This window comes from Medicago truncatula, chromosome 8 (assembly GCF_003473485.1).
Source record: "Medicago truncatula cultivar Jemalong A17 chromosome 8, MtrunA17r5.0-ANR, whole genome shotgun sequence".
NCBI lineage: Eukaryota > Viridiplantae > Streptophyta > Magnoliopsida > Fabales > Fabaceae > Medicago > Medicago truncatula.
Genome location: NC_053049.1, coordinates 41868178 through 41881303, shown reverse-complemented (window position 1 = coordinate 41881303; position 13126 = coordinate 41868178). Strand labels below are relative to the sequence as shown.

The following is a 13126-nucleotide window of genomic DNA, read 5'->3' as shown; positions in this document are numbered from 1 at the left end:
CAATATTCGACCGGCATTCTCAATGTTCCATTCAAAAGAATAAATTCTTGTTAGGCTGGGATTAAATGATGGTATTCAAATGTCAAAAGAATGAGGTCCATTCGTTGACACTTTAATACCTTCATCAATGAAAAACAATAAGAAATTAAAAACAATCAATGAAAAACTCATTCAAACATTTCATCAAACACTTGATGTGCAAATTATACATAGACTCTAAAAATCATAAAAATAACCCTAAAATTATAAATCATATACTCTTACTAAAATAAAAAATATTAATCATATACTATAACATAAATCATTCAACTTATGTTTAACATAATTTTTTTTGTTATAACGTAAAATATAACAAAATTATTCAACTTATATTTACTCTTAAAATAAATCATATACTCTTACTAAAATAAAATAAAAAATATAAAACACCAAATTAAAATATAACACTAAATTTTTAAACTATAACATAATCATCATGCAAACATTTTAACTAAATTAATCAACTAACATCCAATCTAAAAATGATTTATAACATGTAAATCTAATTAAAAACTAAAATAAAAAAATAAATATAAAACACCAAAATAATAAATAACCCTAAAATTCTAAGTTATAACATAAACATCATGCAAATATTTTAACAACATTAATTAACTAACATCTACTCTAAAAATTAATTATAACATGTAAATCTACTTAAAAACCAAAAAAATAATAAATCTACTCAAAAACTAACAAATAAAAACATTTATAACAACTAAAATGTAATTTAATAGCATTATAATTACTTACTTGTGATTTTGTTGAGTTTTTTAGAGAGATTTGTGAGAGAGATTTGGTAAAAAAAATTGGAAGATAAGATGAATAATGGATGAGAGCTTCTGTCAGATTTGTAGCAGAATATCCTCGACAGTTAACTGCAGCCCATTTTTGAATATGCCGAGGGGGCAAAATCGTATTTATATGAAATGTGTCGATAGCAATTCTCTTATGTGTTGGTGTTTGTGAATTTCACTGCTTGGTAACTTTTTAGAAAGTGAATTTGGTGCACGATATTAAGGCCATGGACTTCAGGTTTTGTTCTTGTTGATTTGATTCCCTTATCCTTCAAGTAAAGAGCTTCCTCTAAGGTCATTAATAGAAATCACAAACAGATTGATGAAATATGTATATTATTGAATGGAAATAATGAGCATAGAAGCTCTACAATGAAGGGATCACATTTCAAGAGTCAGAAACTCCTAACCAGAGAGATGTTCTCTCCTAACCTACTCAATAGTAATAGAATGAATGAATTTTGGATCTTGTCTGTGGCTGCTCAACCAGTTGTCCTCATAATTAGATGATAACGACGATTCTGATCAAGGAAGAGACGAAGCTGGAAAACTCTGTTTTTCTTCGATACGGAACTTGCTGCTAGTGGCTTTAGTAAAAAAGATGAGGAAGATATTCAGAGAGTATGGTGTTTTTTCTGCCTTCTCTTAGTTATAATCCATTGATTGTGAAACATTTATCTTATTTTTTATTTTGCCTCAATGCTCTTTAAATCTATCTGCAGCTTATTGAAGGTGTGATGGAGAGTGATATAAATTCTGATAGTGAAGATGGTGACTTCGTGAGAAACCTGAACGAAGCAAACGATTTAAATGTTGATTCTTTACATTTGTCGGACAAGGTAATATATTCATCAGGTTTTGTTGTCATAAAAGATATACAGGCTATGGGAAATGGTGTATGACCAATTGAGAAGACCTTTTTCTCTAATAAGGATACCAATGAAATGAAAAAACTTTCAGCTTATTTCGCTAGTTATGCAATTAAGTATTTTACAATTCTGATTGAAGAATTGTTAATGAAAACCATGTTTAGGATGAGGGACACGAAAGTCATAGAAAAGAGGAGAGCTTTGAAGCAGGTGAAAACAGCGGATCTGAAAAGGAAGAGGCAAACAACACGGTAAGCTAAAATTCAATCATTTTTATTAGGCGATTATCTCAGTATATTGCTCTTCCTCTTCCTTATTAACAAGGAATGCTGTAAATATCCTAGAAGTTCAAATGAAAATACGATGGGAATTGATTTGATTTAATTTTCTCTCAAGATCGAATAAATGAATTTTTATTGAAAGTGTTAATTTGATTTGCAGGAGGAAAACAATGATAATGCAGTGGGAATTGAAGCTGAACTCACAAACAGCTTGAGTAAGCAAAGGAAAAGTGCTATAGCATCAGCTCGTAAGGGACGGAAGAAACTTGCATCCTGGAATTCTCACAAAGACAAGGGTGGTAGGTCATCTCACAATTCTAAGGCTCAAATGCAAATGAGCAGCTGGTGAGATTATATGGGAAGACAAAACCTATGTGATTGACCTCATGTCATTCGAATATGTTGAAGTGAACTAGAAATTACTGAATATATAGGTTCAACCGCATGCCATCTATTAGGACTAAATTATCTGTTTAAAATTCAAACATATGTATAGACCGTACTTCGGACTCGGAGGTACGAAAACTGTCTTCATTCGGTTTTTAGTTGTTTTTCTTCTTGTAGTGAGAATAATTATATTCTTTTTAAACGAAAATTTTGCATTCTTATAAATTTTGTCGTTCTTGCATGCATGGTGAATTGTTTAGACTTTGGAAGCAGCTACTATGAATTATCTCTACTGTGCTGACTGCCGTTTTCCACTGTCAGGCACATAAGCATAGATATATGCTTGGAAGAAATTTTCATAAACCTCATGGAGTGTGGCCCGAGCTTTGAGGGGCACTTGACATAGAATCAGTCATACTTATGTCAATTAATTCATCTGAGTTTAGTTCAACAGGTTAAATGTGCTCAATCTTTTATTATTGAGATCATCCTTTTTCTTCTTCAGCAAAATATGATCGGAGAACGTTTGCCTCTCACACATCCACACTTTTAGAGAAATTAACACTCGTTAATTGCATGTACTTTCATGATAGATTTAGTAAAAGCATAATCAAATATTTTTTCATGGTACCACTCTAAAAGGAGATTGTTCATTGTACAGTCACTGAATATGAAACCAGGAACAAGGCTTCTTTGTAAAAACCTTATGTACAACAATCATTGATTGTATGGGAACTTGCATGGCATAGCACCACATATGTTCCCCTATAACAGGAATGTTGCTAAAAACTCACCAAACATCTTATCTTTAATGAGTTTCTGCACTTGAGTAAACCTCAATAGTACCACAAGCAACATCTTGACACAAAAATTATAATTTTTCTTCCTCTTTCTTACAGTTGAGATACAATAAAACTTCCATCTCTATTCATACAAGCTAACCTATCAAAAAAGGATAATTGGTTCAAATCTATGTGTCTTCTCACCTCCCACCAGATAACTCAATGGCGTCTTGATTATAAACTGAATCTTCTCCCCAATCAAATCTTCTTTGTAATCTATCGTATTCTTGCCTTCGATTCACCTCCACATGCTGCCATTCCTCCCACCTTTCGGCCAACCCTTCTCCTTCTAGCATTCTTACAACCTCAGACATCAGGGGACGGTCCTCCGACGTTGCTTGAGTGCACAGTAATGCAACTTTTATCATCATTTCTACCTCATGCATGTTGTAATTTTTATTTAGGTTGCGATCAACAATAGCTTCGAGTCTTTTCTCTCGTTCTAATTTCTTAACCTATACAACACAAAACAGAGTAAAAACAGTTACTGGCATGTATAAACTGATAAACGATGATACATATTTTTTTCTTTAATATATGACATTGTTTAGATAAACAACTTAATTAAGAGCTTATAGTATATAAAATTAGCTATTTCTATAATAACATAAAATAATAAAGTCAAATTGTGTTTATATAAACTATAAGTTGTTTACATCAGCAATCTTGAAGAGTTTATGGAAATAAGCTGATAACAACTTATAACATATATTTTCGTAATTTCTCCCAAACATTCTCACAAGTGCTTATGGTGATAGGATAAGTTCAAATAAGCCGATCTAAACAGCCACAAACACAAACAACATAAACTCAAACACAACTCCAAAAAAAGCACAGCAGCAGTTCACTATTACTTACAAAAGAGGCATACAAAAGTTCCAAGCATGCTACACAAACAAGAAACAAACACCAAGATTCAAAGCAGAAAACAAGGAGGAAAAAGAGGTCTTACATGGTCAAGCAACAGCACATCATCTTCCTCTTCCAAACGTGAAAAGTCAATTGCACGTTGACCTGTAACAAGCTCCAGAAGCATAATCCCGTAACCAAAAACATCAGTCCTTTCTGAAGATTTTCCGGTCGACAGATATTCAGGAGCTATGTGACCCATTGTCCCGCGAACTTGAGTTGTCACATTAGTCTTTCGAATGTCAACTAACTTTGCCAAACCAAAGTCGCCGACAACTGCCTCAAAATCTTCGTCTAGTAATACATTAGCTGCCTTCACATCACGATGGATAATCTTAGGATTGCAATGCTCATGAAGATATTCTAGGCCTCGTGCAGTTCCCAGAGCCACTCGTTTTCTCGTAGGCCAATCCAAAACAGCTTCCCCAGCTTTGAGTTCTGCATCAGTATTCACACAGTAAAATTTTAACGGTAAAAAATATTGGACAACAGAGATCCTATCTACCCTTACATATAATTCAAGAAAAGTGAAATATGAAGGGCCTCTACGATAAATACCATCAAGTGTAGTTTAAAAATGTATTTCACTTTCTGAGTTAAAGAAAATTAAATTAACATAACCAACATCCTTTTTTTTTAACAAGAACATAACCAACGTCCTTAATTTTTGTGTACGTAGTTTATCATTTAAGGTGATAGGTTCACATCACAGTTATAGGTACATATTGGGCATAGATATGGACAATAAAGTTAACCATTGTTCTAAGGTGTTGGATAAATCTAAAAAATGTTAGTATATATCATTAAATGCACAGTTAAATCTTTTAAATACTTTCTTTGCCCGATTAATTTCTGAAATAATTGACATAGTGATATGACTGAAAGAAAATCAGAACTGTGGCAGAATTCAATAATATGAATGACCCTCCAGTTCAAGTAATAAAATAATCAACGCTTTCTTTTTTATAGAAAATCAAATTGAATATTTAGCACACTAGCGATGTCAGTCTGCATTGTAACTTAATACCTCGTAGACGATAGGCGACACTTAAGTTCTGCATGAAGGGATAAACCAAGAGGCGCTCAGTTGGAGTAGTACAAAACCCAATCAGCCGTAACAAGTTCCTGTGAACAGCTACACTTATCATCTCAACTTCACGCGTGAAAGCTGCATCTCCACCGGGGCTTTCATAATCAGTTAACCTTTTGACAGCAACTTTTGTGTTATCAGCAAGGACGCCTTTATAAACCTTTCCAAAGCCTCCCTGTCCTAAAACATTTTTCTCACTGAAATTGTCGGTAGCTATTTGTAGTTCTCTCCATGCAAACCTTCTTAGTTGACCAAACGCAATTCGTCGATCAACTTCACCTGATGAAACAATAAAAAAAAAACTAACTCAAATTTCACCTGATGAAACAGGAAAAAAGTATAATGATAAAATAAGAGTATTAGAATTGACAACAGACAGAGCCTAACTCCACCTCAAAAGTTAGTTCAAGTGATGAGAATTGCTCAAACCTTTCATTATACGGCTTTAATCATATCTCTAGTGAGTGGGGAATCTCAATATTTATAGCACAGGAAAATATTAAAAAGGAGATAGTTCATGTCAATCTCAAATAAGGTTCGACGGAATGGAAATGGGTATATTCCAATGTGAAGTTTTAAGTTCGAATAAATCCCAAAAACTTATCCTATTTAATGGGAGCTCAGTATTAGTTTCATTTAGAAATTCATAACAGACAGAAAGTAATATGAATTCATTTTGTTCACTTGGATTGAAATGAAATGTTAAATATTCATGATATAGCTGAGAGCTATTTATAAACTTCCTACTGTGGCTGACCTGAATCAGTTCAGTCCAGTCCTAACTAACTCGCAGTTAGTTGGTTACATGGAAATTAGATCGTACAGCTGAACACATGAGAGACTGGGTGAGCTTGGGAGTAGTTTACTCTTAATAGTTTTAAATTCCTAACTAGCACCATATCCAGTTGGGCACAGGATTTGATCATATCCCACATTCATTGAACATGAAATGTTTAAAGGAATGGAAATTGGTATATTCAAAATTCCAATGAGTAGTTGTAAGGACCAATTATACCCAAAGATTAAACTATTAAACAGCCTAATGCCTAGTCACTGGATCCAATGGATCACTGGATGTGAGGACACCAGAAAGAGGGGGAAAAAACACAATCAAAACTAAATAAATGAAAATAGCAGTGATTAACATATGCTTTAATATTTCACTAAAGAGAAGCATAATACAAAAATACAAGAACATTGGAGATTGAACAAGAACTCAAACCTGCAACATCAACAAAAACTTCACGCTTGTAGCCCTTGTGCCTACCCTTGCACCAAAATAGCAGCAGACCACCAATAACAAGGATAGCTATAAATGCTATGCTAATCCCAATTATGAGGCCAGTTGGTTTATGTGATGAACCTGCCATATGAAGGATAATTAGTCTTCAGATTGTAGCAAAGGGAAGGGAGAAAGTTGTCGATAACAACACATCATAGAACAGGACCAACAAAATATTCCCATCAAATTACCTTGATCTGCATTGTTATTATATGCACAAGGTTGACCATAACTCACACCACAATCCAAAGTATTTCCACTGAAACTGCAATAAGGAGCACAGTTAAAAAGGTGGGATGTAATTGGGGGTTGCTACAGACAAAAAAAAACATTTTGTATACGGCCACTTAAATTAATCGATCCAAGGACTCCGTAGACATATCTGTGAGTAACATTAATTGTTTTCTGTATCTGGGCTTTTTGGATGCATGTGACCACTTTTCCAGTGTTTCATGGAATAAATGAGGCGGTAAGCGATAGAAAGATATGTTTAAACGGTGCTATAAATGATCGTTTAAATACTAATCTACCATCCATACTTGTATTTAGGAACTTGAAATAAATGTTGTGGAATCCGGCCGCTAAGATTATTTGAATCTAGCTGACTGCAAAAGAGAAGTTTGACAATCAGTCAGATACTAAATTGATGGATATAAAAGTAACAGATAAACTTACAGAAACCATTATTTTGCATACATTTCGCTCAAGCTTGATATATTGGCAAGTGATTCAGGAATAATTCCACTGAGATTGTTTTGACTCAATGTCCTGGTAGCAAACAAAATATGACACTTTCAAACATTATAACACGATAAAAACACATGCCAAGACGCATTATATATCTGTCAAACCTACCAAACGGAATGCCAAACTTACAAGAATTGGAGCTTTTTAAGATTACCAAAGGAAGACGGTATTTCACCAGTTAATCTGTTGTTTTCCAAATCCAACCTGATCAAGCTTGTCAGGTTTCCGAACTCTTTTGGTATGTCACCAGTGATGCCATTTCCTTGCAAAGAACTGCATTATTATTGCATAACATGCATCAATGGTTACCCACATAAATTTCACTCCATGAGAGAGGGTGTGTTAGTAGAACTTCCCTTCAAAAGAATGAAATATTGAACAAGGGGAAAAAAAAAGAGCCAACGTCCCAAAATTCACCTAATGTTATCTAAATCACCAAGACTTGGCGGAATAAGGATCATGTTGGAACATATGTGGAAATTGAGTAATTGACTAAACACAAATTCCCACAATGGGTAGAACTAGTGTAGTGTGAATTGAAAAAAAAAATGGAAGTCCCACATCGATGGATCACACATTAGTAGTGTTTATATAGTGGGGGTGTACCTCTAATTAATGGGGGTACATAACTATAATTATGTGAACGAAGTAAGCACTAGAGAGAAAAAAATATATTGATATATATTTTATTATATGGAAATGATAAATTAAATAATTAATTTAATCATTATTAGAAAGTGTTTTCCTAGTCCCCAAGTTCTGCTAAAAATATTTTGGAACGCAATTTAGAATATTTTGGAATACAATCTGAAATATTTTGGTAAGCAATCTAATATATTTTAATGCATGATCTGAAATATATTTTGATAGTCAATAATATATTTCTGTAGTCAATAATATATTCATGTATTGAATAATATAATTTGAGACTCAATTTGAGATATTTTTGTACTAGATCTAATATGAGAAAACTTGCTCCCAAAGTTTCTCACTTATTAGTTGTGAACTTTCTCTATAAATAGAGAGCTCACACAGTGCTTTACATACACCGAAATTCACAGTTGATGCTTCCTGTGTTTTTCCTCTCTTCTCCCTCCTTCGACTTGGTGTTGACAAGTCGTTCTCCTTTTTCTACTCCTTTCTGTCCCTTTGGAATTAAGAGTGTTCTTTAAGACCATAGTCCATCGTCGGTTTATTATCCTTTCGGAAATAAGAATGGTCTTAAGAGCATAGTCCCTTCAATTATTTATGTCTCTTTAGAATAAATAATATTTTAAGATCATGGTCCCTTTTTCGGTATAATAAAGGTGATCTTAAATATATATTCTTCTTCAATTCTTGGAGAAGTTGGATGTTAGAATGGTAGCAATATCATATATGAGTGGTCATGGTACCATAGTTGGAGAAGTTAAAATTAGAATGGTGGTAATATCATATTTGAGTGGTCTCAACACCATAATAGAATGGTAACAATACCATATTGGTTTCAGTATTAAAGAGTAGTCTTGGTACCATATTAGAGGGTGTTATTTCTCGAACGATCATATACAGTGCCGTATTTAATCGAACAGGTGAACTGGGTTGTTTTATCCTGGAGGCACACGGTTGTTAGTCTACCTTTCACAATTTCGGGTAGTGCCGTGATTTGTCTTAAAGAAAGCGACCTGGTCGTGACTCAACCCAGTAGGACTTCAAGAAGACTCAACATGGTAATATCTTCGGTGGTGATTTCGACTTTATTAAAAAGGTACGCTTCTGAACCCGAAAAACAACAATTTACAACAGATCATAACCACAACATTAGGTTCAGACTTATTTAACCCAAACAACTAAAGTTCATCAAATGCACAACATACACAACTGTGAAAAGCTTGGACCCTAAAATAAGTAATATAAAATAACATAGATGTTACAGATACAACTTACCATCATAACACTAGAATGCACAAGTCAAGAACTATAAGAGTAGTCAGCAAACAGAAAAAAGAAAAAAAAAATGGAAAAGAGGGCTGCAAGAACAATGTAAACAATTGGTTTTATATAATTAACAAAAGAAGACAAACTCATAACTTCCCAATCATCTAAAATTTAGTGAGTGGAATACCAAACATATCCTTAGCAATTTGGAATTGACCTAAATAGTGTAGATATTTTGTGATATAAATACTTACAGAGTTTCGAGATATTTTAGAGCTCCTATCCTTGGGGTCAAGCGTCCTGGGAATCCCATCATCGCTAGTGAACTGCAATGAACACATAATTACACGGCATGCACAAACTAGAGATCTAAGAGTTTGAAATATATAGCATCCATATGTAATTTCCCATGAACAATGAAGGTAATCAGCGACTGTGAACATCACCTTTTCTAGACCAAACATTAAAAAATAATCAATAGAGAATATCTTACACTTGATTAACATTGTTGTTAAAGTCACAGTTAACGCGCGACCAGGTACAAGGGTTGACTTGATTTTCATTCCAGTCACTAAGCTGTTGACCTGAAGCATTCAGTGATAACTTCAATGCAATCAGTGCATCTCCTGAAATGAACAAAACCATTAATAAAAACTAAAAAAATGAGAGTCATTAAACTCTCTCAATGTATTACAGATGTCGTACACGTTTATTTCTGCTCATAAACGAATGTTTTTATCCACCCTCCCAATAAAAAGAATGTGAATGCAGTTGCATATTTAACAATTAAATCTTATCTTACATAGCGAGTGACGAGCAAATATAAGAATGTACCTTGTGAATCAGGTAACACAAATGAACACAGGCAACCCAACAGCAATAGTACAAATAAGAAGTCCATATCTACTTGCTGGCATTAACCACTGATTTAATGACCATGATCCTCAATTATCATATGAGAAATCTTCATCACTGCAGTGTAGAATCATAAATATATTAAGCATTGAAAATTGATTAAAAAAACAAATAAAGCCGTATAATATAACGATAAACAATAACAATAGGAAATAAACTACTAGAGCAATGAAAACAAGTATATTGCATGACGGAGTAGTTCTAAAAAGGAAAGTCTTATTTCTGTTATATTCTATTCTGTTCTTCTAGAAAAAAGTGTTATTGCATCAGTGAGCAGTTCTAAAAAAGGAAAATTAAGCTAGAAAAGTTAATAAACATCAATGTAAAATCTAAGAATTGTTTTTGCTTCCTTTTATGTTTGTTTGGTTGGTTGGATAAGGTACAGAAAACTAGGAACAGAAGAAACAACAGTATTGAATCAAAAAAAGGCAAGATCAGGATCAGGGAATCAAAACAGGCACAAAATCACAGACAAAAACAAAAACAATTGTAATAATTGGTACATGCCCAAACATTAGTAAAAAAGAAATCATGGGAAAAGCAGAAGAACAAGACATACAAAGAGGAATGAAAGAACATGTAATAAAATAGTAGTAATAATAAACTGAAAATTGGAATGAGCAGAAGAAGAAGAAGAAGAAGAAGAAGAATCTGAAAGATAGATTTAAGGGTTAAAAGAGGGAAGAAAAAAAAGTGAATGAGAGAAAGAAACTCACAGAAAAGGCATAGCTGGCGGAATGGGTGTTTGTGTGTGTGTGTATGACAGCGAATCTGGAACAGAACCTTCTAATGCCTTTGCTTTCTTTTTCTTCTTCCTTTTGGTTGGTGTTTTTGTAATATAAAGAATTTGTTTATTGCATTTTACCAGAATTGAGTCATACAAATTTCTAATCTATGAAGAAATTTAGCAATTAAAGGAGGAGTAATTCATTTTGGTGGCCCACTCACTTGTGCTTGGATAATTGGATTGGACTTCAGTCAATGTCGCTCTTTATGTCTGTCTCCTTGGGAAAATTAAACTAAACAAAATATATATATGCCGTCCATCTCTAAATATATTTTCAAAGATTCTTCTTCTTTTGTTTTTTATTCACAACCTTTCATTTATCCCAAAAAGATTAAGATTTATTGTCATCTCATTGTGTTTAATTTTATTTTATTTAATATATATAATTAGTCCAAAGTATTATAATTAATTTAAGAAAAATGTTAACCGGTTATAGTAATATCATATTGAAACTTATGCAATCAACTCATTAAAACTTTAAAACCTATTACTTTTAATTTAAAATTTTCTAATTTTAGTTTTCGTCCCGGAGCACCGGCTAATATTGACCCTTAATTTAAACTACTTAATAAATGTTTGATTTAGAGACGTCGATGATTTATTTTATTTAAAAATAAGTTGAATAAATTTACATTTTACATTAATATTTTCAAATATCCATACTTCAAATTATGTTTCCATCACTTTAATTAATAAAATATTGTTAAAAAATGAAAAGGGAAGAAAATGGCAATGTTTGCCATTTTTGGATACGTGGTTAACATTTACCCCCACATAATATCAATTATCAGAATCCAAATTGACATATGTTGCCAACAATTACAAAAGCAAACGACTGATATTGATACACATATTATTAATCAGAGGACATGGTAGAAAAATATCAATTAAAATCAAAATTATGCTAAAACCAAAAGTAACACTCTTTTTAAAACTTTTTTTTCTTCCAAATGCGACGGTTAATATGAGACATATGTTAATTATTTTGGTGAGTTCACCTTTTATGCAAGCTAATATATCTAAATCTTTTGGTTCTTGTTAATGAGTGCTTTAAGAGACAATACTTAGAGATTAATAAAAGAAAACTTTATTCTCAAAATTTAACTTTTTCGCAACTTAAACAATTCAAAATGTAGTGTTTACACATTTTTCCATAATAAAATTCCCTCTTGTTTTCTTTAAAAAGAACCCAGGGACATTTGTTTGAACTGCAACAATCAAACCTTATTCTATTAAAGTGAGATCAATCACATAGATCAAATTACGTCATAATATTCTATTATAAATTATATTTGGATAAAACTCATTAGTTGTTGAGATAAAGTCTAAAAATCCCTAATTGATGTTTTAATGACAAAAAAACTTATGAAATAAAATGTTAAGTTTTACAAATAGTGATCTATTGATATTTGCACTTGAATTTTTATTAAAAGGATAATAATCAAATAAGTGGACAAATTAAAAGCCCCTTATTTCAACAAGTGCATTGTATATATTCAACAATGAAGGAGTCGAATGAGCTTCAGAGTATTACCACATCAACATCACAAGCTATACATGATTGTGCTCTAAGTTGGTGTGACAACTCACATTGGGTTTTTGTATCCCATGCATTAAGGATTTACCGCCACAATTAATGCCAAAAGGAATGATGCATACACCTTATAAGGATATTCAAAACCTACTCAAAATGTGATCCTACTGAATATTCTCAAAGCTATTTAACGAACAAGATACATTGTAAGAAAACACCAAGAGAAATTGTGAAAAATAGTGCAACAACAAATGATTTTTATATTGCTTTATTAACAACAACAAAAAAATAGTGCAAATACCACAATGAAGTTGCACTAAAAAATATTCATATCAATTCAACAAGAATCAAGCAACTTAATTTAGAAGTAAAGAAAAGGGATTTATATTCAGCGCAAAATTGCAGTAACTCAGCCCACGTCGATTAATTTCAACTTCCATCAACAACCATCTAATTTAACGATTAATCTTATCAAACTCTGAAAATATGATCTAGTGATTTTTCACTATCAACTAACTTATCCGCTATAAGCTCATAGTCTATCGACGTTAACTCCACTTTTTACCTTTTTAGTCAACAAAAAAAACTCTACTTTTTACTCCATAGGTCCTAAATTATAAGTTATTTTACAATGTTAATAAAATATTACGGTAAATTACACTAACCTCCCCTGAGGTATTGTTAAATAACACAAACATCCCCTCTAGTTTTTAACTAAACATAAACCTCC

General features: G+C 32.5%; 2 protein-coding genes across 4 annotated transcripts; one reads left to right on the top strand and one right to left on the bottom strand.

Annotated features, from left to right (window-relative positions):
• The first annotated feature begins 1031 nt into the window (after positions 1 to 1031).
• On the top strand, positions 1032 to 2851 carry LOC25501903 (uncharacterized). 2 transcript variants are annotated; one of them, XM_039828572.1, is made up of 4 exons: positions 1032 to 1457; positions 1559 to 1675; positions 1870 to 1956; positions 2147 to 2851. In XM_039828572.1, exons 2-4 carry the CDS (start codon positions 1574 to 1576, stop codon positions 2333 to 2335), a joined length of 378 nt encoding a protein of 125 aa, XP_039684506.1. In that variant the 5' UTR covers positions 1032 to 1457; positions 1559 to 1573; the 3' UTR covers positions 2336 to 2851. The 2 variants fall into 2 exon arrangements, with proteins under 2 accessions (XP_039684506.1, XP_039684507.1); XM_039828573.1 differs by lacking the exon at positions 1032 to 1457 and having other exon boundaries at positions 1466 to 1675.
• A 129-nt stretch (positions 2852 to 2980) lies between these two features.
• Positions 2981 to 11006, bottom strand: LOC25501902 (probable LRR receptor-like serine/threonine-protein kinase At5g10290). 2 transcript variants are annotated; one of them, XM_013591337.3, is made up of 12 exons: positions 10792 to 11006; positions 9995 to 10132; positions 9654 to 9786; positions 9415 to 9486; positions 7373 to 7516; positions 7193 to 7264; positions 7036 to 7101; positions 6688 to 6761; positions 6437 to 6577; positions 5152 to 5493; positions 4168 to 4562; positions 2981 to 3670 (listed from the first exon to the last, which is right to left on the bottom strand). In XM_013591337.3, exons 2-12 carry the CDS (start codon positions 10059 to 10061, stop codon positions 3356 to 3358), a joined length of 1821 nt encoding a protein of 606 aa, XP_013446791.1. In that variant the 5' UTR covers positions 10062 to 10132; positions 10792 to 11006; the 3' UTR covers positions 2981 to 3355. The 2 variants fall into 2 exon arrangements, with proteins under 2 accessions (XP_013446791.1, XP_024627566.1); XM_024771798.2 differs by lacking the exon at positions 10792 to 11006 and adding an exon at positions 10635 to 10744.
• Between the last annotated feature and the right edge of the window lie 2120 nt (positions 11007 to 13126).